The sequence below is a fragment of the Stenella coeruleoalba genome (genome assembly GCF_951394435.1).
Source record: "Stenella coeruleoalba genome assembly, chromosome: 13".
Lineage (NCBI taxonomy): Eukaryota > Metazoa > Chordata > Mammalia > Artiodactyla > Delphinidae > Stenella > Stenella coeruleoalba.
This window is the reverse complement of record NC_137159.1, coordinates 13,909,946-13,936,410: the sequence shown is the minus strand read 5'-3', so window position 1 is coordinate 13,936,410 and position 26,465 is coordinate 13,909,946. Positions and strand designations below refer to the sequence as shown.

At 38.2% G+C, this 26,465-nt stretch overlaps 1 protein-coding gene across 1 annotated transcript in view; it reads right to left on the bottom strand.

Annotated features, from left to right (window-relative positions):
* CHMP3 (charged multivesicular body protein 3) overlaps positions 1–16,610 on the bottom strand; it is an 81,983-nt gene extending 65,373 nt beyond the window's left edge. The window contains exon 1 of the mRNA XM_079940488.1: positions 16,445–16,610. Within this exon, the coding sequence (XP_079796614.1) occupies positions 16,445–16,489 (45 nt within the window). The 5' untranslated portion in view covers positions 16,490–16,610. The remainder of the gene's footprint in view (positions 1–16,444) is intronic.
* Positions 16,611–26,465: the final 9,855 nt, after the last annotated feature.

Sequence of the window (26,465 nt, the reverse complement as noted above, 5' to 3'; positions counted from 1 at the left end):
TTAGACAACTACCCAAAACTTTAAAATAGTTCAATGTGAACCCTAATTTTGCTTCACTTTCGTAAGTGACAACCAGCAGTTTCTAAAATTAAAAAGTTTTAAAAAGTAAAATGTATGACAAATGATGATAATTGAAGACTAAAGTCAACCTGTCTTCATTATAGGGGAAAATAGTAATTAATTTACCTACTTTTATTTCTAAACCAGAATAACAAGTTTTCTGATTTAGTGCAAAATGTATTTTCATCTCTGTAAAAAGACTTCAATGTTACAGGTAATACACTTCATTGTGAAGGATCACTGTATATCATATATGGGGTAGCAGCTCAGGAAAATGAGAGCAAGAAAGAGAAATGTGCAAACGATACAACACAGAGAAGAATATAATACGCACTTAGTGAGAAAATAAAGATTCAAACAAAGACATTAAAGAAAGGTTTAATCTAAGGGGGGATAATTTCAAAAAGATTTGGAGAGTTCCATCTCTGCCTAGATATAGAAAGCTGAGAAGACCCTCAAGACGGTAAGACAAAGCTGAATGAACTACAAAATAACTTTTCCTGAACCTGTTGAAAAGCTCAGGTCACAAGGCAACAGTGCAGCATGAAATCTAAAGAAAGGCACTTCTAAGAAAAGAGGGAACACCAGCACTGAATCATCTGTGGCATAGCCTGGATGGCAGGCACCTTAAAAGCAAGTGAAGAAAATTCAGTTAATTTTCTAAATAAATTGATAAAGTCCAATTGTGGGTTAGTGGACAGCAAAGAACCTGAGGAGCCACAAGTACAATGGGAGTTCACATCAACTTTCAGGTTCTTCAAATGGAAATGGCATAAAAATGCTGAAACGTACACAAAGAACGCCTTCATCGGCTCACAAAACTTGACACAGCTGAAGAAAGAATCAACAAACTTGAAGAAAAGTCAATAGAAGTTACCCAAACTAAAAAAAAGAATAAAATAAAGCAAAGTATCCAAGAGCTATGAGATAATAACAAATGGTCTAACACATGTGTAATTGGTATCCCAGCAGGAAATGAGAGAAGAGAGCGTAAGTATTTGAAGAAACAATGGCTGAAAATTTTCCAAAAGTAATGAAAAATATCAAACCACAGATGCAGGAAGCTGAGAATCCCAAATAAGGTAAATATCAAAAAACAAAACAAAACAAACAAAAAATACAATGTAACACCACACAACACACCTAAACACATTATATTCAAGATGCTGAAAATCAGAGATAAAATCTTAAACCCAGCTAGAGAGGAAAAAAGTATGCATTAATGACAAAGGAACGAAGATAAGAAGTACATCAGACTTCTCAAAAGAAACTATGATCAGGAGATAACGGAGAGACATCTTTAAAGTGCTGAGAGAATTTTAAAAATCCTCTCAATCCAAAATTCTATATTGGTGAAAATATCATTCAAAGTGAAGACAGCTTCCAGATTCAGCTCTGATATATAGAGATTGTAAGTCATCACTCCCATCTATAAAACACGGGAAAAAAACAACAACTTTTCTTTGATTCAACAGAAAACCAAGGTTATAGGGCAAACTGCCATCCTGCCATGTGGAGAGAGAGGTGAATACAGAGAGTGACAGTTGAGATAATGCTTACCTGGACCACTGGAAGGAACATTTAAATGGTAATTTCGACTAATTGCTGGTAGATGAGTGTGGACTACCATGAGAATGAAACTCCTAGGGCCCCCAAAACTTTCATGGGCTTTACCTCCAAGAACCACAGAAGTTTCTCATGGTGAAAAAGCAAGAAAGATACCCCTGTTTCTCTGGCAGGAAGAAAAGAAAAGTAACCATTCTGAAATATTCACACAGTGTTGTTCTTCCTAAAAAAGGCCTATTCTCCAGTAAAACAAACCTTACTAGAGCCTTATCTCACCCTGGAGACGGGCGTTTATCTGACATTATCTGCTTTCTCCTAGTCTTCCTATGTCACTGGGAGTGGGCAGGAAGGTAAGAAACACTTGTGAACACCATGTCCGGGGACACAGGTCACTAAAACACTGAGTTTTAATAAGATGATAGAACGCTTCCAGTCCCCCACACCTTACTACCACACCAATAGGGTTCCAGTATAACAATGCATTAGAGATAAAAGAGATGCAAGATGCATGCCCTATCTAAAGAGGAGTTTTTGTGGATGCCCAAGATAACAAGAGAAATAAAAACAAGGACAGTAGAGGAACTTTAAGCCTCTGGCACCTACAGCCACAGCAAACATTAACATAGCCAAACCCCTGGCCTTATGACCATAAAACCTCATATTGAAGACCTATTTACCTCTTTTCCTATTACCCCACACATCATGTCCAGTTTTCAACAAAAAATTACAAAGCATTCTAAAAGACAAGAAAAAGCACAGTCTGAAGAGACAAAGTAAGCATCAGAACCAGACTTACATATGACATAGATATTGACATTTTCTGGCTCTTGCGGGAAAAGTAAACATTACCCAAGAAGAGACAGGTAATGTAAGCACAAAGATGGAACCATTAAGGATCAAAAAGAAATGCTAGAAATATAAAACACGTTAATATTATAACAGAAATGAAGACTGCATTTGACGAGTTCATCAGTACATAAGACATAGCTAAGGAATAGATCAGTGAATCTGAACCAGTGAATAGAAACTTGCAAAACTGAAATGCAATCGGAAAAAGAATGAAAACAAACAGAAGAGGACATCTAAGAACAGTGGACAATTTCAAAAGATGTAACATACACATAATTGAATACCAGAAGGAGAAAAAAAGAGAAAACAGTACAGAAAAAATAGGAAATAATAATGGCTGAGAACTTTCCAAAATTAATGACAGACCCCAAACCATGGATAAAGGAAGCAAAGAGAAGACAAAGTAGGATAAGAATCCAAAAAATGACAACTAGTTATCTCATTTCAAAATGGGGAACACGAGAGCAAAGAGAAAATTTTGAAAGACAGAGAAAAAACATACCTCACCTACAGGGGAACAAAGATAAGAATTACAAAAGACTCCTTGTTAGAAACTATGGAAGCAAGAAGAGAGTGGAGTGAGATAAAGTGCTGGAGAAAAAATCACCAACCTAGAATTCTACATCCAGCAAAATTATCTTTCAAAAGAGAAGTAAAGACTTTATCAGACAAACAAAAATTGAAGGAATTCATCACAGCAGATCTAGATTACCAGAAATGTTTTTTAAAAGTTCTTCAGGGAGAAGCAAAATTATACAGGTCAGAAACTGGGACATATATAAAGTAAGAATATTAGAGAAAGAATAAATGAAGATAAAATCTTTTTTCTTATTCTTAACTTTTTTTTTTTTGGCTGTGTGGCATGGCTTGTGGGCTATTAGTTCCCCAACCAGGGATTGAACCCATGCCCCAGAAGTGAAAGCGCTGAGTCCTAACCACTGGACCACGAGGGAATTTCCTATTCTTAAAGTAATAATAGTGACAGTATATTGGGTGAAGATAGAATATGGATAACTGAAATGAACGAGAGCAATATCATAATGGACAGAATACATTGTTTAAAGGTATCTGCATTACATGTGAAACAGTATAATGGCATTTGAAGTTAACTTAATTACAAATGTATATTTCAAAATCTGGGCCAATCACTAAAAACTTTTTACAAACACATAATTGATACACTAATAGATGAGATTAAATGAATCATATGAAAGGTTCAGTGAAAATCAGACAGGGTAAAGCAAGAAAGCGAGAGAGAGAGAGAGAAAGTAAGAAAGAGTCAACTATACATCGCCTACAAGACTAAGGTTAAAAGTAAATATAAAGACTAACATTAAAAGTAAAAGGAAGGAGAAATATACCATGCAAACACTAATCAAAACCAAGCTCTCTCCTATCTCACACAGCATATAGAAATTAACTCTACGTTAGTCAAAGACCTAGATATAGGAGCTAAAACTATAAAACTCAGAAGAAAATACTGAGTTTTATATGGGATAAATCATCATAACTTTGGATTTGTATTAGAAACATCCCAAAAGCATGAGCAAAAAAAAAAAAAAGAAAGAAAATACATATATTGAACTTCATCAAAATTAAAAACTGTACATCAAAGAATATTATCAGAAAAATAATAAGATCACCTATATAATGAGAGAAAATATTTGCAAATTATATACCTGATAAGGGTCTTCTAAAAAATATATAAAGAATACGTACAACTCAATAACAAAAAGACAACCCAATTAAAAAACAGGCAAAGGGCATAAACAGACATTTCTCTGAAGGAGATATACAAATGGCCAAAAGGCACATGAAAAGATATTCAACCTCATTTGTCATTAAGGGAATGTAAATAAAACCCACAAGATACCACTTCACATAAAGCATATTGACTATAATAACAGAATTGGCTATAATCAAAAATATAAGTGTTAGCAAGGAGAGAAATAGGAACACTTGTACATTGCTGGTGGGAAGGTAAAATGGTGAAACCACTGTGAAAAACAGTTATAGAGTTCCTCAAAAAGGTAAATAAATTCTACTCCTAGGTATATACCCAAAAGAATTGAAAATAGGTACTCAAAAAATATTCATATGAGAATGTTCAAAACAGCACTATTCACAACAGTCAAAAGGTTGAAACCACTCAAATGTCTATCACTGGATGAATGCATGAGTTGTGAGATATGCATGCAATGAAATATCATTCAGCCATAAAAAGGAAGTAAGTACTAGCTACATCATGGATGAACCTTGAAAACACTGTAGTAAATGAAAGAAGCCAGACATAAAAGGCCCATATATTGTATGAGTCCACTTATAAGAAATTAGAATAGAAAACAGATTGGTAGTCACCAGATGCTGGAGGGAGATTAGAATAGGCGGCAACTGCTTAGAGAGTACAGGGTTTTACTTTAGAGTGATGAAAATGTTTTGGAACTAGATAGAGGTGGTGGTTGCATGTTATGAATGTACCAAATGCCACTGAATTGTTCAGGGTAAAATGGTTCATTTTATGTTATGTAAATTTCACATCAATGAAAATAAAGAAGTAAAGAAAGAAAAAAGAAAGAGAGGGAGTGTGGGAGAAAGAAAGGAAGGAAAAAAAGGAGGGTAGCTGTATTAAGACAAAGCAGACTTCAGAACAAAAAAACTTATCAGGGCAACAGAGGCATTAAGTAAGGATTCAATAAGAAAACAAAACAATCCTTAGTGTGCATGCACCTAAAAACAGGGCATCAAAATATATGAGGCAAAAATTGATAGATCTGAAAGGGGAAATGGACAAATCCATGTTATAGCTGAAGAATTCAAAACCTCCCTTGAGATAATCAACAAATGGAACAGAGAGGAAATCAGTAAGGATATAGCTGACCTGAACGGAACTATCAGTCAACTTGATCTAATTAATATTTATAGAATACTCTGTCCAACAACAGAACACATAGACTTCTCAAGCTCACATGGAAATACTCCTCAAGACAGACCACTTTCTGGGCCATAACACACACACTCTAACAAATTTTTAAAAAAATAGAAATCATACAAAGTGTGTTCTGAGACCACAGTGGAATGAAGCTAGAAATCAGTAACAGAAAAATAGCTGGAAAATTCCTAAATTTTGGAGATTAAACAACACACATCTAAGTAACACATGGGTCAAAGAAAAAGTCTCAAGATAAATTTAAAATTATTTTGAATTAAATTAAAGTGGGAATAAATACAACTTACGAAAATGTGTAGGGTGCAGCAAAAGCATTGGGAAGTTAATTTATAGCATTAAATGCATATATCAAGAGAGAGCTAGACATCAATAATCTAAGATTCCACCTTAGGAAACTAAAGAAAGAAGAGCAATTTAAGCATCAAGCAAGCAGAAGAAAAAAAACAATAAAAATTACACAATCAATGAAATTGAAAAGAGGAAAGTACAATAATAGAAAATCAATGAAACCAAAATCTGGCTCTTTAAACAGATCAATAAAATAGATAAGCCTTTAGCCAGGCGAACAGAGAAAAAAAGAGAGAAGACAAGTTTACCAATATCAGAAATGCAAACGGGGTCATCACTACTGATTCCATGGAGAATAAAAAGACAATAAAGGAATATTATGAACAATTCTATGCTCACAAACTTGGTAAACTAGATGAAAGGGACCGATTACTTGAAAGCCTACTAAAACTCACACAAGGAGAAGTAGATTATCTGAATAGGCCTATTATTATTAAAGCAATTGAATCGGTAGTTAATAACTTCCCAACAGAGAAAGTATCAGGCCCAGATGGTTTCACTGGTGAATTCTACAGAAGATTTAAGGAAGTAATGATAACAATTCTCTACAAAATCTTCAAGGAAATATAAGAGTGAATATTTCTTAACTCATTCTATGAGGCCAGCCTTATCCTAATGTCAAAACCAGATAAAGACATTACAAGAAAGGAAAACTACAGACCGGTATCTCTCATGAATGCAAAAATCCTCAACAAAACGTTAGCAAATTGAGTGTAAAATTACATAAAAAGAATTATAAACCACAACCAAGTGTGACTTATTCCAGGTATGCAAAGCTGGTTCAACATTCAAAAATCAGTCACTGTAATCCACCACACATCAATAGGTTAAATAAGAAAAATCGTAGGAATTGACACAGGAAAACCATTCTCCTATACTCACAATAAAAACTTTCCACAAACCGGAATAAAAGGAAAATTCCTCAATTTAATTAAAAAAAAAACTGCAACCCCACCCTCACCCCAAACTATAGCTAACATCATAATTAATGGCAAGAAATTAGAAGCTTTCCCCCTAAGATAAGGAACAAGGCAAGGATATCATCTCTCTCTACTCCTATTCAACAGTGTAATGAAGTCCTAGCTAATACAATAAGAAAAGAAAAGGTACACAAATTTGGGACAAAACAATTAAACTGATGTGTGTGTGTGTATATATATATATATATATATTTATTTATTTATTTACTTATATTTATATTTATATATATTTGTTGTTGATTCTTTGGAATGGATATAAAAAATCTCCAAGAACTCCAAGAATTAACAAGCAAATATAGCAAGGTCATAGGACAGAAGATTAATACACAAAAGTTAACTGCTTTCCAGTATATCAGTAATAAACAATTGGAATCCGAAATTTTAAAAACATTTACCATAGCACCAAACAAAACAATAAAACACTTGGGTAAAAATCTAACAATACGTAAAGGATGTACATGTAGAAAACTACAAAACGTTAATGAAAGAAATCACAGACATATAAATAAATGGAGAGATATTCCATGTTCATGGATTGGAAGACTAAACACTAATATATCAGTTCTTCCCAACTTCATCTGTAGATTCAATGCAATCCCAATCAAAATCACCAGAATCTATTCTGTAGATATCAACAAACTGATTTTAAAGTTTATATGGAAAGGCAAAAATGCCCTGGAGTAACCAAGACAACCGTGAAGAAAAACAATGCTGGAGGATTCCCCATTACCCAACTTGAAGACTTAATATAAAGCTACAGTATTCAAGACAGAGTAGTTGGCCAAAGAATAGACACATAGATCAACAGACCAGAATAATTAGACCCACACAAATATGCCCAACGGATGATATAACAAATAGATATTTTTTCTCACAATTGAACGAAACTAGTTTTTAAATGCCCTAAATTCAAATCTTCCCAATAATGCTGATTAAGCTCAATCTCCATTCTATTAATGTCCAAAATGCTAAATTCTACTTTGTTTATACTTGGTGAACTATATCTATGATTAGAACCCGGAGGCATGAATTGGAGCAATTTAATAACTACATAAAAGGTGGCAACTAGCCGATAGAACAGTTTCACATGACCACCAGAAAATCTTGCTTTCCCCAAATGTTATTAATAGTCAGAAGAATAAAGAACATATTTTCTGAACTTGGTCTTCATGTCTCAGCTTAAATGTTACTTTGGGAGGCCTTCTGTGACCCCTGGGATAAGTTAAACCCACTTGCAGTATAATTAGGCAGAACCCTATACCTCCTCTCTTTTGTAAACATTACATTAATTATACTAAACTAACATAATTATATATAACTAATATACTGATATTAATGTGTTTACACATTATAGACTGTATGGCTCCAGCAGGTCAAAGACCTTTTCTTATTCACTAACCCCTTCTGCCCCTGGCACAAAGCAAATGCTCAATAATTATCTGTTGAATTTAACTGCATAAAATATGTGTTGTGAAGAAGAGGCATAAAATTTCAGTCCTCAGAAACACCAAAAATCTATGTTTTTAAATGTCAAAGAGAAAAAGGTTCATAAAACTGGTCAAAATTTTTTCTTTAACTTACAAAATCGAAAGGGATTTTGTGAAAGAAAAAATTCCTAAAAGAAATGGGAATAACCAAAATTATCCAGCCATGACCCAGATCAGTAGTTCTCAACCTCACTCCACACAGAAGTTACCTGGGACATTTAAACAATACCAATTTAATTGGGCTATAATAGAGCCCAAATGATAGGTAGTACTTAAAATTTCTTCAGGTGAATCTAATGTTCTGTTAGGGTAAAATACAGTCCAGTACAAAGAGCTCAAGAAACTGTCTCAAACAAGTCTCACAACTGGAAAGATCACTACAATAAACAAGAAAATGAAAACTGATAAAATGGAAAATTAACAAACCTTTATTTAGTACCAATAGAGTTTTAGTAATAAACAAAAAGCATTTATAATTGATAAGTTAAGCAGAACATAAGCAAGGAGTACAGTATAAAGAAAAATCAAATTGTAAATCAGACAGTATGCTGTGAAAACCATAAGAACTCTACAGAGAATTTCACACTATCAAGATATATACTTTATTCAAATTCATTCATAGAGTCTACTACATGTCAAGCCAACTAGGCACAGGAAACTAAAACAAATAAAAGTGTGTTTTCTATAAACAGTGTGGAAACAAATGGTAAGCCAAATGGAAAACAAGATGATTGAATTCCTGTTCTCATCCTTCACTGAAATTAATTAAGTGGATTGAAGACTTAAATACAGAATGCAAAACTATGTTACTTTAAGAAGACAGTATAGGAGAATACCTTTATGATTTCAGATTAGGAAAGGATTTCTTCTTTTTTTTTTTTAGGAAAGGATTTCTTTTAAAAGACACAAAAATCAATAAGCATAAAGGAACAGAGTGATATTCTTATCTATACTGAAATTAAGAATTTTTACTCATCATAAGATACCATTTAAAGGAAGGAAAAAGTTCAGAAAATTGGAGAAGCTATTTGTAACCACATAAATGGGAACAAAAGCATTTATAAAGCCTTGGTATCCAGAATATATAAAGACCTGTATCCAGGATACATAAAGATTTCCTATGAATCAATGTCTTTTTTTTTTGAATTCTGAACTTTGTATGTGAAAACCCACAGGATGAACGTGTCTCTGCATGATGTTATCTTCTCCCAGAGAAGACCTAATTTGCTTCAGGCAAACATCTAGCCTAAGAACACTGACAACTGGTTATTAATTAAGCTTAATAAATCCAATCAGGGATAGGGACGATTTGACACTGGACATCAGTCTTTGTAAAGGCCGGTTTATTTCCAGTTCACAGTTACCACTAAGGTGTATCCTTTCAGAGTTCTAACCAAAATCCTTGGGGACTTAAATGAGTCCCTCATCCTTTGTGTGCCCTGAACTCCAATATTTGAACCCCCTAACCACAGGATGTCAAAATCTCTCCTCAAATTCTCAGTTTCTCAATACTGCATGAGGAATTAGAGGATCTCTTTAGGGGGAAAAACTGGTCCCAAATGACTGGGCTCATGTAATTGAGCTTCCCACTTCTCTCAGATCTTGATTTTGCAATTCTTCACTACCTTGGTAGTTTTCAGTAATTTCAAATGGTTATACTTTTAATCTAGCTCTTCTAGTTATTTTCAGCAGGAGGGTTGGCTCAAAAAACCTAGTCTCTAATCACCTTCATAACTTTTTAAAGAATATACTTCTTTCTTCTAATTAAAAGGCCTAGAAGCAAGAACACTCCAGTAGTAATAAGCACCACAAGCACCTAAATTTTGGTTTCTAAATACCATTCCCACTAAAAGAAATTTGTACTCCTTGGAGAAATTGTTGATTCCACGTATCAGGGTGGGATATACAAGTCATACTGCTGTAGACAGAATGTTTGTATCCTCCCAGTTGCAATGTTGAAACAGTCCTCAATGTGATGGTATCTGGAGGTGGGGCCTTTGGGAAATGATTAGGTCATGATGGCAGAGCCCTCATGAAATGAGTTTAGTGCCTTATAATAGAGACTCCAGAAAGCTTGATCCCCCTTTCTGCCCATGTGAGGGCACAGTGAAAAAATGGTCACCTATGAACTAGGAATCAGGTCGTCATCAGACACTGAATCTGAGGGTTCCTTGATCTTGGACTTCTCAGCCTCCAGTACTGTGAGAAATAAATTTCTACTGTGTATAAGCTACCCAGTCTGTGGCATTTTGTTATAACAGCCCAAATGGACTAAAACAGATATCTAGTTAAAAGTAAATTCCTCTTCCACTTTTGACCCTCAGCTACCTAGCTCCTCTCCCTGAAGGTGATGTCTGTATAAAGGACTTTGTGTATCCTTCAAGATTTAAAACATATATAAAACTAGAAATTAGCCAAAAACAACAAATATAAGTGAACTTAGGTCAAAAATTGCCTACTCTGATCACTGTCAGATGGATATAGAGAAGATGGTCAATTAGGGTATCTTCAAATGTGTAAGCATTTTCTCTCACCATCTCTACTTCATGAAACAAATATTTGATAGACACCTTACTCTTATTAAGGGAGTTCAACACTATGCTGAAAAGTAGATGATAAGAAAAACACGATCCTTGCTCTTAAGAAGCTTACAATTTTGCTGAGGACAGGAAGTAAAAAAGAAAGTATTCTTCCTGGATAACACTTTACTAATGTCTTCCCGGATCCCCTGAATCCTGTCTAAAACCACGCTCTGCGGTTCCTTCCTCTCCATCACCATCCTGTCAAAAATCTGCTCTTTTCCAGAATTCTCTCAATTTCAGTTCATGATACCAACACTGAGTGGGATGATGGATTTGATGGCAGTGAGGTTAAACAGAAACCTAAGAATCATCTTTGCACTTTCATCCCACATCCAGCAGATAAGCAAATTCTGACTATATATCCTAAATATTTCTAAAACTCCTCCTATCCTTTCTATCCCCGTTTTTGCTCTCAGTTAAGACCAGCATCATTTCTCATCTGGGCCACTTAATTGCTCCATACCGAAGTCTCTTCCCTCCAATTCTTGCTCCAAACCACTATTCTGAATGCTCCCCATCCTTAGTAGGCATGATACATAGGCCTTCATTAATCTGCCCTCTACCTACCTCTCCAATTTAACATCTTACCATTGCATCCCACTCAGATATAACCTTATTTCATCCTTCAACCATTCTAAACTTTTTTCAGGTTCCTCCAACCTACATTCCACACTTCTATACCTTGCATCTGCAGTTTATTTTGTTTGGAATGCCTCTTCTTTCCCAGTTCTATACCAATCCATCCACCTGGCTAATGCCTCTTGTGACAAGACCCAGATAACCTCCCTGACCAGGTCCTCTTCCCTACTCTGAACAGTAAGTTACTCCCCCCACACACTGTGACATCATAGATCTTGTACATACTTATATTATTGCTCTTATTTACCCTAAAATATAAGCATTTGTTCACATGTCAGCCTCCCCCAAAACTTGGTATCCTTTGAAGTTGTTCTCCAGTGTCTTATTTTTGCAAACCTAATGTCAACCCAATATACACTAAAATATCTCAATAAACGTTTGTGGTATTAACTAAGTGAATGAAGCCTTCTCTTTTCCTCCATCTCCCTTTCTCATTTTCTTCCCCCTTCGGATAGCAACCCACAACCATGTGTCATGACTCAGTCTATGGATATAAGTTAGTTACATGATTTCAGAATTCTGATGCCATAAAAGGTGACATGTTCTACCCAAAGGCTAAATTAGCAAAGTCCCTAAGTGAGGACAGCACAATTTTCCAGCGGAACCTCGGGTCCAAGAAAAGAATCTCTTTCAAGCATAATCTCAAGTCCTCTTGATTCCCATCCTAAGACAGTCTCAGTTTCTAAATGGATTACAAGGCTCATCCTCAGCAGGCCCAATCCAGTCTTAAATTGGACACTTTAAGATAGAACAAGTTTCGCCACTAAGATGTCTCCATCAAAGTATCTGAGATAGCTGGGGGCAAAGACTTTAGTCTGTAAAGCCCCTTATACAGCTAATGTTTCCCTGGAATATCCCTTGAAACACTGCTCATCTTAAAACTACTTGACTTGAAAACTTCCTTAATCTTATTCTGATACTCATTCATCACTCAATATTTATTTAGCACCTACTCTGTGCTGGATACTTTACCAAAGCTCTGGGGTCATCACCCATAACATAAATATGTATATGTGACGTGACCTGACTTGCCTGACCTGACTTGTCTCCATGGCCTAAATGACAATGATGATGGTGTGGCGTGGCATGGCTGCACCTGGCCCCTGCTTATTCTGTGCTGGGACCTCATCTTCCAGTCCCCAGTGTAAGGCATACTATAAATCAATCCTAATTCAAGAGTTGCCCAGCTGACTCTACAGCATTTAGTTGGTTCTCTTTTTCCTCTAACTCTTCTCTCTCTGCCAACATTATCTTGGATTTTGGTTTGTTTTTTAAGTTTCCATTATTTAGCTTCTTTTATAAAGTTGAATTTTTAAGTTTTCTCCTTCTCCCTCTCAAAAAAATGCCAAACTAAAACTAAAATGTCAGACATTATTTGTCTTCTTATTCATATACTGGTTCTCAATACTTTACCTGTGCTTCCACAGCTCTATGGAGAAAAAAGTACTTCTCCTTCCCGCTTTATTGGCACTTTCTGGAATTACAAATTCAATGCTAAATAATTGTGGCAGGTGACAAAACAATTTCCTCATAAATCACAAGGTATAAAGAGCTTGGTAGAAGCTGAATGTAAAGCAAACAGATACACTCTTCTGACAAATTAGAACAAGGTATAATTAGAACTCAAAGGATAGCTTGGAGTACCGTGAAGAGGAAATTGAAGAAAATCTTGGGCAGGGTACCTCCAGTACCAGTTAAAGTAAATAATCTAGCACTAAAATTCCTACTAAAGAGTCAAGAACCTGGACTTCCCAGGTGGTCCAGTGGCTAAGACCCCATGCTCCCAATGCAGGGGGCCTGGGTTTGATCCTTGGTCAGGGAACTAGTTCCCACATGCATGCTGCAACTAAGATCCCATGTGCTGCAACTAAAAAAGATCCCACATGCTGCTACTAAAGATCCTGCATGCCACAACAAAGATCCCTCGTGCTGCAGCCAGGACCCGGCGCAACCAAATAAATATTTTTTTAAAAAAGGAGAGTCAAGAAACAATTCACAGGCAGGAGGTGTGTGGAAAATATGATAGTGGAGGGCTAAATCATTTCTTTTTTTAAAAAAATGTACAGCTTCACTCTAACATTTTTTTAAATTATTTATTTATTTATTTATTTATTTATGGTTGTGTTGGGTCTTCGTTGCTGTGCACAGGTTTTCTCTAGTTGCATCAAGCAGGGGCTACTCTTCACTGCAGTGCACGGGCTTCTCATTGTGGTGGCTTCTTTTGTTGCGGAACATGGATTCTAGGCGCGCGGGATTCAGTAGTGTGGCACGTGGGCTCAGCAGTTGTAGCTCGCAGGCTCCAGAGTGCAGGCTCAGTAGTTGTGGCGCATGGGCTTAGTTGCTCTGTGGCATGTGGGATCTTCCTGGACCAGGATTGAACCCGTGTCCCCTGCATTGGCAGGCGGATTCTTTTTATTTTTTTATTTTATTTTTTTTTTGCGGTACACAGGCCTCTCACTGTTGTGGCCTCTCCTGTTGCGGAGCACAGGCTCCGGACGCACAGGCTCAGCGGCCATGGCTCACAGGCCCAGCCACTCCGTGGCATGTGGGATCTTCCCGGACCGGGGCACGAACCCGTGTCCCCTTCATCGGCAGGCGGACTCTCAACCACTGCGCCACCAGGGAAGTCCCTTTTTATTTTTTATTCTTTTTAATTTATTTATTTTATTTATTTTTGGCTGTGCTGGGTCTTCGTTGCTGCGCGTGGGCTGTCTCTAGTTGCGGCGAGTGGGGGCTACTCTTTGTTGTGGTGCACAGGCTTCTCATTGCGGTGGCTTCTCTTGTTGCAGAACATAGGCTCTAGGCACGTGGGTTTCAGTAGTTGTGGCACGTGGGTTCAGTAGTTGTGGCTCACAGTTCTAAAGCACAGGCTCAGTAGTTGTGGTGCACAGGCTTAGTTGCTCCACAGCACGTGGGATCTTCCAGGACCAGGGCTCGAACCTGTGTCCCCTGCATTGGCAAGCAGATTCTTAACCACTGTGCCACCAGGGAAGTCCCCCAAATCATTTCTAATCACACAAGTCTGGGAGTGATCACTCCAACCTCTGAACTCCTGTAACTATATATGTGATACCCAATCCAGACTTGTTCTTGAAATGCTTATCTTACTTGCTAGACGATACATTCTTTGGCTGTTTATTTCATCTTTATAATATCCCTCTGGCAGGCATATTTTAAAAAACAACCTCGTGCATCAACCCTGTGATTTTCAGGTTTTAACTTACTTTCACAGGTAGGCTACCCTACTGGAAGACTATACAATCTTCGAGCTCTTAGCAATTACATTTATCATTTAAAAGCAGTCTCAGTGCTATTCAAGTAATACATATACTAGAGATCAGATTAAATAGTAATGAGACTGTTTTCCCATAATCTTCTCCCTTTATGAATGGCAAACCTAAGACCAAACACTGAAGGTAATAATCCTTCCTAACGTCAAAAATACACTTCTATAATAACAAGCACCTCAGAATATATACATGCCACAAAATGTGCATCTATATAATGTTATACAGTTTGAAAACTAATGTCACATACTCTTACCTCATTTAAGCTCCACAATTTTTATTTTACCAGGGAGTAAAACTGCGTAAGTTGCCTGAGGAAACTAATAATTATTGAGTGCCTACTGTTCTAGCACCCATCATTAACAAATACGATCAACACATACTTTACGTGCCGACAACCTCATGACGCATGACATTGGTTTTTAAAACAGGCCTGCTAGAGCTGAACATGTAAGACTATTTATTAAATGAAAGATTTTAGGTTTGTTTCCCATTATGTGTAAGTCTGTACTGGGTGCTGTAATTCTTCTCAAACTTTAATGTGCATACTTATCACTGGAGATCTTGTCAGAATTCAAATTATGATTCAATAGGTCTCAGGTAGGGCTCAAGATTTCTAACAAGGTGCCAGGTGATGCTGATATTGTTGGTCTGCATTTTGAAAGCAAGGTTGGACTTCTCTGGTGGCACAGTGGTTAAGAATCTGCCTGCCAATGAGAGCAAGGTTGTAGAATATATAATTTACCCTGGGAGTTCCCTGATAGCCTAGCGGTTAGGATTCCGGACTTGCACTGCCAAGGCCAGAGTTTGATCCCTGGTCGGGAACTGAGATCCCATGAGCAGCCTGGAGCGGCCCAAAACAAAAACACAAATTTACCCTAACTAGCACTACTAGCTAAAACTTAACGTCCTTTCATCTTCAATAACTCTTAAGTGATACTATTATCATTCCTACTTGACACCCAAGACTAAGGCTCAGAGAAATTAACTTTGCCTACATGACAAAGCTGATGTGTGCGGAACCAGATTACAAACTTAGGCACACGGACTCCACAGGGCACTCAACCGCTCCACAGTATCCCGACGTGATCGCAGTTGACAGGCAGATTCTGAAGTCTAAGCCAGATGCAGAGTTGTTATCTCCTGTACCACTCTTCCGAGTGGGGTCCCTGCTGTAATTGTGCGTCTGGTGCCAACAGAACGTTGGAGGGCAGGGGAATGAGATCCAGAGCCTCCCTCTCAATACGGCGCAGTGGGTGGGGAACGCCCGGACAGTCCTGCGGCGGGGACGGTGTCCTCGGGGTACCACGGAACCATGGGTGGTACGCCAGTTGTCCTCGGGAGGGAGAGAGGGGGCGGGGCCTGCGCCAGGGAAAGGTTCCGGCGGGACGTACCAACGCGCGCCGGGGAAGGGGTTCCAGAGGCGAGGCCGGCGCTGCTGCCTCCGCGCCCGGAGCCGAGGCCGCGGAAGTCTTAACCCGACCCTCGGCTCCCTTGTGGAGTGGAATACCAGGGTTCTCTTTCGCTGCAGCCGTTTCCTAAGAGACTTCCTCCGGCCCCTCAGTCGAGTGGGAGGCCCCGGAAATGGGGGCCGAGCGGCACCTGGCCAGCCGCTGGGGGGAGACTGTCCAGTCGTTTACGAACTCTATCACGCCCCACGCAAACCCACCCACTCCGGTGCCGCCGCCGTAGCCCTTACCAGCTCTTTGGGCGGCTTCTCTGGGGTTTTTCCAAACAGCCCCATGGCGAACTGAACTCGTCTCACCCCTCCCGGCTTTCCGTTCCCTGCACCCAGGCAGGTCACGGGCAGCCGCCTGGGCGGGGCCGCTGAGAGGCGAGGAGTCGGAGCGCCAGGAGCAGGGAGCGGCCGCGGGGAGCCTTGGTGCGCAAGCGCCGAACTCATGCGCAGACTTGGGTCGGCGGAGTTTTGTCAGAAAGATTGAGGCGATTGCGCACTTTCTGGGAGGGGACTTGTGGGCCTAGGAGTATTCTTCTGAGGCGTAGAGGCGGTTCCTCTGAAAGATGCGAGTTTATTCACTACACCTGGTGATTACAGCTGTGCCTGCTCACCTAAACCTGTATGTTGTGGCACCGGAAGTCTATATCACTACCCAAACGAGGTACAATACTTTTACAACCACTTTCCTAACATCTTTATCCTTCTGTCCCGTAGGCACCTCACATGCAGCGAGCCAGAAATGACCTCTTCCTCCCGGCAGACCTACTCCTCTCCTCTGTTGTCACTACCGTGACCTAGTCACTAAAACCTGGACATTATCTTTCCTGCCCCTCTTACCAAGTCCCAGCAATTGTAACTTTCCTTTTTTTTTTTAAACTCCAGCCCTCCTCTTTCATCCCAAGTGTGACAGCTTCTGTTCGGGCCTTCGCCATTTCCAGCGTGAATAATTCCTACCTGCCGTGTGTGTGTGTGTGTGTGTGTGTGTGTGTGTGTGTGTGTGTGTGTGTGTGTGTGTGTGTGTCTGTGCGTGTGTGTGTGTGTCTGTCTGTGTGTGTGTGTCTGTGTGTGTGTGTGTGTGTGTTCCTGCAGTCCACATACACCATAACCTTCATCAAATTCTCAGAGGACTCTGTGACTAAAAAGGACTAGTCGCATTTTAGCTGGGCAATCTCTGATTGAACCTACAACGGTGATCTGATGGCTGCTGTCATTACCTCCTCTCATGATGGGAAGAGCCATTTAGTGCCTCAACCCCATACTCCCATCTCTGGTGGGAATGTAAAATGGTACTACACTCTGAAAATACTTTGGCAAGTTCTTTAAATGATAAACGTACATCTATCTCATGCCATTCCACTGCTAGCTATTTATCCAAGAGGAGGAGAAGAGTATGTTCTTACAAAGACTTGTACAGGCCTCCTTATTTGTAATTGCCAAGAACTGGCAATAATCCAAATGTCTATCAACAGGTGAATGGATAAACCAATTGTGGTAGATAATAAAAAAGAACAGACTTGATACGTGCAACAACATGGATGAATCTCAATTATGCTGAGTGAAAGAAGCCAGAAAAAAACAAAAGAGTACATTTTGTATGATTTCATTTCTATAACATTCTAGAAGATGCAAACTATAGTGACAGAAAGTAGATCAGTGGTTGCTAGGGCACAGGGCTTGGTTTTGAAAGAGGCAGGAAGGAGGGATTGCCAAGGGACATAAGGAATATTTGGGGGGGTGATGGATATTATCTTGTTTCTGGTGATGGTTTCACGGATACCTACAGTGTTAAAAATTGGACACTTTAACATGGAAGCAACCTAAATGTCCATCAGCAGATGAGTGGATAAAGAAGATGTAGTGTACACACATACACACAATGGAATATTACTCAGCCATAAAAAAGAATGAAATAATGCCATTTGTAGCAACATGGATGGACCTAGAGATTATCATACTAAGTGAAGTAAGTCAGACAAAGACAAATTACATATGATATCATTTATATGTTGACTCTAAAAAATGATCAAATGAAATTGTTTACAAAACAAAAACACGCACAGACATAGAAAACAAACTCTTGGTTCCCAAAGGGGAAAGGAGGAGGAGGGATAAATTAGGAGATTGGGATTAACAGAAACAAACTACTAAATATAAAATACATAAGCAAGGACCTACTGTATAGCACAGGGAACTGTATTCAATATATTGTAATAACCAGTAATGGAAAAGAATCTGAAAAAGATTTTATATATATATATATATATATATATATATATATATATACAAAATTGAATCACTTTGCTGTACACCTGAAACTAACACATTCTAAATCAACTATACTTCAATAAAAATGGACACTTTAAATATGTACACTTTATGTCAACATACTTCAATAAAGTTCTTTTTAAAAACAAATAGCAGTATAGGGGCTTCCCTGATGGCACAGTGGTTGAGAGTCCGCCTGCCGATGCAGGGGACACGGGTTCATGCCCCGGCCTGGGAAGATTCCACATGCCGCAGAGCGGCTGGGCCCGTAAGCCATGGCCACTGAGCCTGTGCGTCCGGAGCCTGTGCTCCACAACGGGAGAGGCCACAACAGTGAGAAGCCCACGTACCGCAAAAAAAAAAAAAAAATAGCAGTATATGTTCACTGTAAAAAGTAAAACCTCCAACTCACTTCCTCAAGGAAAAAGGCCTCAAACTACTTATAATATTAAATAGTTGGTGTGAATGTGATCTTTCCTTTGGAGAATTTTTTAATATATATTTTTACTTATTTGGGAGCATATTGTACATATTGTTTTGCTATCTTCTTTTAAAAATTTTTTTACATAGATTTTCATTGATATTAATATCTAGAGCTAAGGGATTCCAAAGCAGGAATGTACTAACATTTATTTAACCATTTCCTTATTGTATGACATTAAGTGGTTTCCAGTTTTCCCCTTTACCAATAAATATAGACAGCTTAAATTTTTAAGGTACTACCAATATCGTCCATACAGTTTGCACAGTTTGAACTACCAACAGCGTGTGAGAGCACCCTATTCCCTAAATCCTTGCTAACAATGAATTTAATCAATATTTTACATTTTTGCCAACTCGAGGGTATAAAATATTGTTTTAAATTTTCATTTCTCTGATTACTAGTCTAGATGAGCATCTTTTGGTATATTTGTTGGCTATTTGAATTTCTTCTGTGAATTGCCTCTTCGTATCCTTTGCCCATTTTCCATTGAATTGTCTCCCTTTCTTCCTTCCTCCCTTCCTTTTATTTTTTTTTTTTAGTGTGATGGAGCTCTCTGAAGATGAGAAACCTGTAGAAATGTTTTTAAGTCTCCTTCACCATATCCCTCTTCTTTTTTTGATAATGAACTATAAGGCAGAAATTTTTCAGGTGGGAGGTCACTGGACTTCCAATTAGTCAACAATATTTATTAAATGCTTACTATGTGTCAGACATTCTATAGGCTGTAAGACAACCACGATGAACAAAAAGGAACCTCATACAATCTGATGAGAAGGACAGATACTAAACAATGGTGATAAATAAAACTGAATTACCACAAATGTGTAAAATTCTGACTATAGGAAGAACATGGTGTTCAGTGACTCTTCCCTGAGCATGTTTTGCTTTATTGTGCTTCACAGATACTGCATTTTTTTTTTTGCAAATTGTAGGTTTGTGGCAACCTTGCATCAAGCAAGTCTGTCGGCACCATTTTTCCAATGACATTTGCTCGCTTTATGTTTCTGCGTCACATTTTGGTTATTCTAGCAATATTTCAAACTTCATTATTAGTATATTTGTTATGGTGATCAGTGATCAGTGATCTTTGATGTTACTATTGCAAAAATAATACAACTTGCTGAAACCTCAGATGATGGTTAGCATTTTTTAGCAATGAAGTATTTTTGTATGCACATTTGTTTAGACATAATGCTACTGCACGCTTAATAAACTACAGTATAGTGTAAACATAACTTTTATATGCACTGGAAAACCAAAAAACTCGTGTGACAAGCTTTCTTGCATTATTTGCTTTATTGTGGCAGTCTGGAACCGAACCCACAATAACTCTGAGGTATGCCTGTATAAGCTGAGGCCTGAAGGGTGAGCTAGCAGAGGGATGAAGAGTTTCCAGTGCAAAAGAAACCCCATGTGCCTAAGAGCCTTCCCAGTTCTAGGGGGTGGAGGTTTGGGGCCACAGGCATTTCATTTGTTCTAAAGTTGGTCATTGAGGACAAAGAGGCCAAACAGAGTGCAGAGGACAGTTTGATTTGGTATGTGGCATTTCACAGAAATACAGAGCCCAAAGCTATCGACAGAGCCTTAAAAACACATCAATGCATTTGCTCCTCAGCGACTGGAAGGGCACTATGCATCTTCCACGCATTTTCCAGGCTCCACACTTAGAGCAACATATACTTTCTATTCGTGTCCTGATACTGCCTTGGCATTGGACAGAGCTGTGGCTGCGGCTGAAATTCGTCCTTCCTACATAGACCTCAGGAAGCATGCACCAGATCCTCCCACCTGCTGAGACTCACATCTGAGGGGGTGGGAAGAACTAAGTGAGCAGGCATTCTAGCTCTTTGCTCCTGCCAAACACAGCAAGTATTTAACAGGATCACACTCCCTTGCCATATGTTCACATAGACATTTATGCACACACATTTTAAAAGGTTTTATATGCATTCTCCTCCAGATCCCTGAAAAATATGACATATAGATGCATATCCTTGACGTGAAAGTTGCCTCAGTGCCTGATGCTTTAAGTATTTCCCTAAATTTGAAATGAGAAGTAGAAAGGACTGTTTTCCCTTCATTCCCCAGATTGTCCTTGCTCATTTCAGTAAGATTTCCTACCTTAGTGAGCTTCCTGGCTCACAACTGCTCCCCATTCACCAGGTAGACTGTTAAATGAAATGCTTTGGGCAAGAAAGTGACAACCCAATTCCTGGCAGGAATTTTGACCTAATAAAAACAAGATACACCTTGTTTTATACAACAGATGGACTCTGAAAATGTTAGATATAAACTGACCTTTGGGAAATTGAATCCCCTCCCTTGCCTTATATAATAATTTTGGAGTGGATTTCTTAATTTCTGACCAACCTTCAGGTGGGAGGGACTCCTAACCACAGTTTATGACTTGAGATAAGGCAAAGAAAGACCTTGGGTCATCTCCTCCCCACTTGCAACCTTCTTCCACCAACCTTACAATGACTCTTGTATTAGATTCCTAGTGCTGCTATAACAAAGTATGACAAATTAGGTGGTTTAAAACAATTTACTGTCTCGCAGCTCTGGAGACTAGAAATCCAAAATCAAGGTGTCAGCAGGGCAATGCTCCTTCTGAGACTCTGGGTAGAATTGCTCCTTGCCCTTTCCTAGGTTCTGGTGATGGCTGTCAATCACTGGCTTCCCTTGACTTCCCACTGCATCACTCCAATCTCTGCCCCTATTGTTATGTGGTATTTGTATTAGTCAGCTTGGGGTGCCAAAACAAAATACCATAGACTGGGTGGCTTAAACAACAGAAATTAATTTTCTTGCAGTTCTGGCGGCTGAAAGTCCAAGATAAGTGCCAGCCTGGTGACAGCTCTCTTCCTGTCTTGGCCTTCTTGCTGTGTCCTCACATGGTAGAGAGAGAGAACTCTAGTATTGCTTCCTCTTATGAGTACTAATCCCGTCATGAGGTCCCCACCTCATGACCTCATCTAAACCTAATCATCTCCCAAAGGACCCATCTCCAAGTACCATCACATTGGGGGTTAGGGCTCCAACATATAATGAATTTGGGGAGGACAGAATTCAGCCATAGCAATGTTCTCCCCTCGGTGTCTCTTCTTATAAGCACACCAGTCATATGGTATTGAGGGCTCATCCTAAGCCAGCATGACCTCATCTTAACCAATTACATCTGCAATGACCCTATTTCCAAATAAGATCACGTTCTGAGGTACCTGGGGTTAGAACTTCAACATATCTTTTGAAGGGGTACATTTCAACCTATAACAATCCTCATTTATACACATGGGTCCCCCACTTTAAAGAAGAAGGTGATAGAGGGTGGAGGCAGACTGGTTAGCTGAATCCTTTAAAAAACAACAACAACCAACTTCTGTCCTCCATGAGTGGCCCCAAAGTGGGACAGTTTCCATTTGGGAGGGGTAAGTAGATATCTGAGGACTGACTCTAGCTTGGAGGATGTACCTTTCCCGGGAAATCACAGTAATCACTGCAACCATCCCACACTGCCATCTAGAGCACCATTTCCACCACCAAAGCTCCTCTCATGGGAGGTTACATGCCTTTTCTTATTTCTCCACAGCACAGCAGAGACAAAGCCTGAACTTAAAAAAAAAAAAAACGAGCTGAATTTTTAAGGAATACGTTATTAAAATCTCCAAAAATCAGTATCACAGTATCAGAAATGGAAGAGTAGCATCCAGCTCACACAGTCAACATTACGGTGGACTGGATATTCTGAAAAACTCACTGCAAACACATAGAGAGTCTTGATAACATGCAGCCAGCACTATTTTATGTGCATGGCTGATCTCTCAAAAAAGTAAGAGAAATTAGTAATATCTGCCAATAACAGAAGCCAAGAACCCTGTTTGTGTACTGTAAAAAGAATATGATATAGCTTGTAGACAGTAAAGTGCACAAGTAAGTGTATGACCCGATGCATTTCTACATATGTATAAACCTATAAAACCACTATGCAGATCAATATTTAAAACATTTCCAAAACGTTAGAAGGCTCCATCATGCCTGTTTCTAGTCAATACCCCCAAAAGATAACCATCATTCTGATTTCTATCTCTATAGATTCGTTTTGCCTTTCTTGAACTTCACGTAAATGGAATCAAATAGTCTGCTTGGTTTTAATGGTTGGTTAGAGGAACAGGAGGCAAGTCTTTTGTCAGGGTAAAATGGTGAAGCAAAATTGAGACCCCCTGAAGACAGGAGCCATTAAGACCTCATCCTTGGTGAAAGAACAGGCTAGAAAAAAAAGTCTTATCTGCTAGCAAAGGGGACCAAGAAGAAGATGTTTGTTTTAGGCCACAGCTCTGATGAAAAAAGTAGAAGACTTCTTTAAGAAATCATAATTAGGGAATTCCCTGGCAGTCCAGTGGTTAGTACTTAGTGCTTCCACTGCAGGGGCAAGGGTTTGATCCCTGCTCAGGGAACTAAGATCCCATATGCCATGTGGTGCAGCTAAATAAATAATTTTTAATAAGAAAAAAAGCCAGTAAAAAGAAATCATAATTATAAATCTGCCTTCATGTGGGTTTAAATTTATACTACTCACATACTGTTGGAAATCCCAAGCCTAGATATTAATTTAAACTGTTCCTTGGTTGATAACATCACGGGTACCTGGCAGAAGCATAGTAAGCTCATTTTGAAGGAACATACCCCAAATCCAGGCACTGTAGTATTCCTACAGATTAAGATAAACAAGAATTACCAAATGCACAAGGAAACAAACATCTAAGGCCAAGAGTAAATTTAAAAGGAATCATAATTATAGTCCAAAGCACATCAGATATTAGAATTCTCAAATGCAGAATAAAAATGTTACACTTAAAATGTTCACAGAAATAAAAGAGGGACTTAAAAGGAACAGGAGACCATAAAAATGAAAAAGAACCAAAGAATTACTAGATGTAAAAAAAAATAACAGAAATAAAAACCTTAGTCACTGAATAAACCTCAGTGAATGAATTAAGCAACAGATCACACATTACTAAAGAAAGAATAAGTGAGTAGGAAGATAGATCTGAATTATCCAAAATGCTTTGGAAATAAACTAAGACGTGAGTAGACAGGAAAGAAGATGAAACATGGATGTTAGAATGTGGATATCCGTTATATGTTTAATTGAAGTTTCAGAAAGATTGAAATAAAATTATTGGAGAGAAAAGATTTTGAAAGGATAATAGCTGAGAATTTCCCCAACTTATCAAAGATATTAGTCTTAAGACTCAAGAAGTACATAAACTGCAGGCAAGGTAAATTTTTAAAACTATGCATTAAAGTGGCAGTACAAAATATCAAAGACACGGAGAATACTGTAAACATAACCAGAGAGAAAAAGTAGGTTACATACAAGAAGACAACAGTCAGACTGACAGTACCCTTCTTAATAGCCACGATGGAAGATGAAAGAAAGTGAAAGAACATCTGCAGAGTGGTTAGAAAAGAAAACAAGCAAAAAACTATTAACTTGTAACTGTATACCTTGCTAAATTATCATCCCCAAATGAGGCAAAATAAAGACATCTTCAGGGGAAAACTAACTAACAACCGACAAAGAAATCCCCAAACAAATTAACACTGAACAATTTTTAAGAATGTGTTTTAGAAATAATAACAATGATCTTTGAAGGAAGGCCTTAGATACAAGAAGAAATCATGACAAATAATTTAGTGAACATATGGTTAATGTAAAAGCTTATTGAATAAACAATAATACTGAATTTGGAGAGTTAAAAAGATAAAACTAAAACTTTCTACATTCGTAATATGAAAAATGAATGGGAAGTCACTGGAGTTAAAATGATCAAAGGGTATTCACATGCCTTCCCTTATTTCCCATTAGCAATGAGATACTGAAAACAAGACATATTTGATCTAACATTCTTTGGGAAGGAGTAAAGATATTGAATAATTTTATGTTTTGTTTTGTTTTTATTTTTGTTTTTTGGCCACATCATGCAGCATGCGAGATCTTAGTTCCCCGACCAGAGATGGAACAAATGCCCCCTACAGTGGAAGCACAGAGTCTTAACCACCGGACCGCCAGGGAAGTCCCAATAATGTTAGATTTTTAAATAAATTTGTTAGACCTGTAAGTATAAGCTGTGAAATAAAAGCAAGCTTCCAAAATAGTAAAGGAAAAAATGGAATTAAAAATACTAATCTAAATAAGATAGGAAAGAAGACACAGAAAAGTCAGGAAAAGTAGAAGTCACAAAAGACAATGGTATAAATGTCATAGCTATAATATTATCAGACAAAATAGATTTTATGGCAAAATAACTTTTTTGGGATAAAGAAGTTACATAATGATAAAAATTTCAATTTACCAGGAGGCGAATCATAGTAAGAAGAAGGAGGAGGAGGGAGAGGGGGAGGAAGAGGAGAGGAGGAGAATTTGTCACCAGAAAACTACCCTGAAAGAAAGGGATGTCTCTAAACAAAAAGTTAACAATAAAAGAAGGAATCTAGGAACATTAGGAAGAAAGAAGAATCCGAGTAGGCAAAAATATGGAAAAATACAGTAGGCTTTTGTTCCCCTTTTGTCTTCCAAAATGTGTTTGATCGTTGAAGCAAAGATTACAACCCTGTCTAATGTGGTTCTAAATAGAGGTAATACTTAAAATAATTATATTACAAATAGGTGAGGGAAAAAGGACCTAAAGGGAGGTAAGATTTCTATACTTGAATTGGTAAAATGATGACATCAGTTGACTGTGATGAATTATATATATATAGTAATACCTAGAGCAACCACTAAAAACTGTACAAATATATTTAATTAAGAGCACAAATTATTATCTATAAAATAAGCTACAAGGATATATTGTACAACACAGGGAATATAGCCAATATTTAATAATAACTATAAATGGAATATAACCTTTAAAAATTGTAAATCACTATATTGTACATCTGTAACTTGTATAATATTGTACATCAACTATACTTCCGTTAAAAAAAAATAATTAGTTGTTGTTTTAAGCCACACAAACATACAAGAAAGAACCCCATAGATTAGCCATCAGGGAAATGAAAATCAAAAACACAATGAGGAGTCAGCCAAGATGGCAGAGTAGAAAGACACTGAGCTCACCTCCTCTAGAACAATCATCCATGAAAAAGATCGGAACCTACCAGAAAAGATGCTCTACAACTAAAGACATACAGAAGAAACCACAACAAGATGGGTAGGGGGGCAGACTCGCGATATAATCAAGCCCCATACCCCTGGGTGGGTGACCCACAAACTGGAGAATAATCATAGTGCAGAGGTTCTCCCACAGGAGTGAGAGTTCTGAGCCCCACATCAGGCTCCCCAGCCCGGGGGTCCTGCACTGGGAACATAAGCCCCCAGAAAATTTGGCTTTGAAGGCCATTGGGGTTTAATTTCAGGAGTTCTGGGAAATAGAGACTTCACCCTTAAAGAGTACACACAAAATCTCACATGTACTGGGACCCAGGGCAAAAGCAGTAATTTGATAG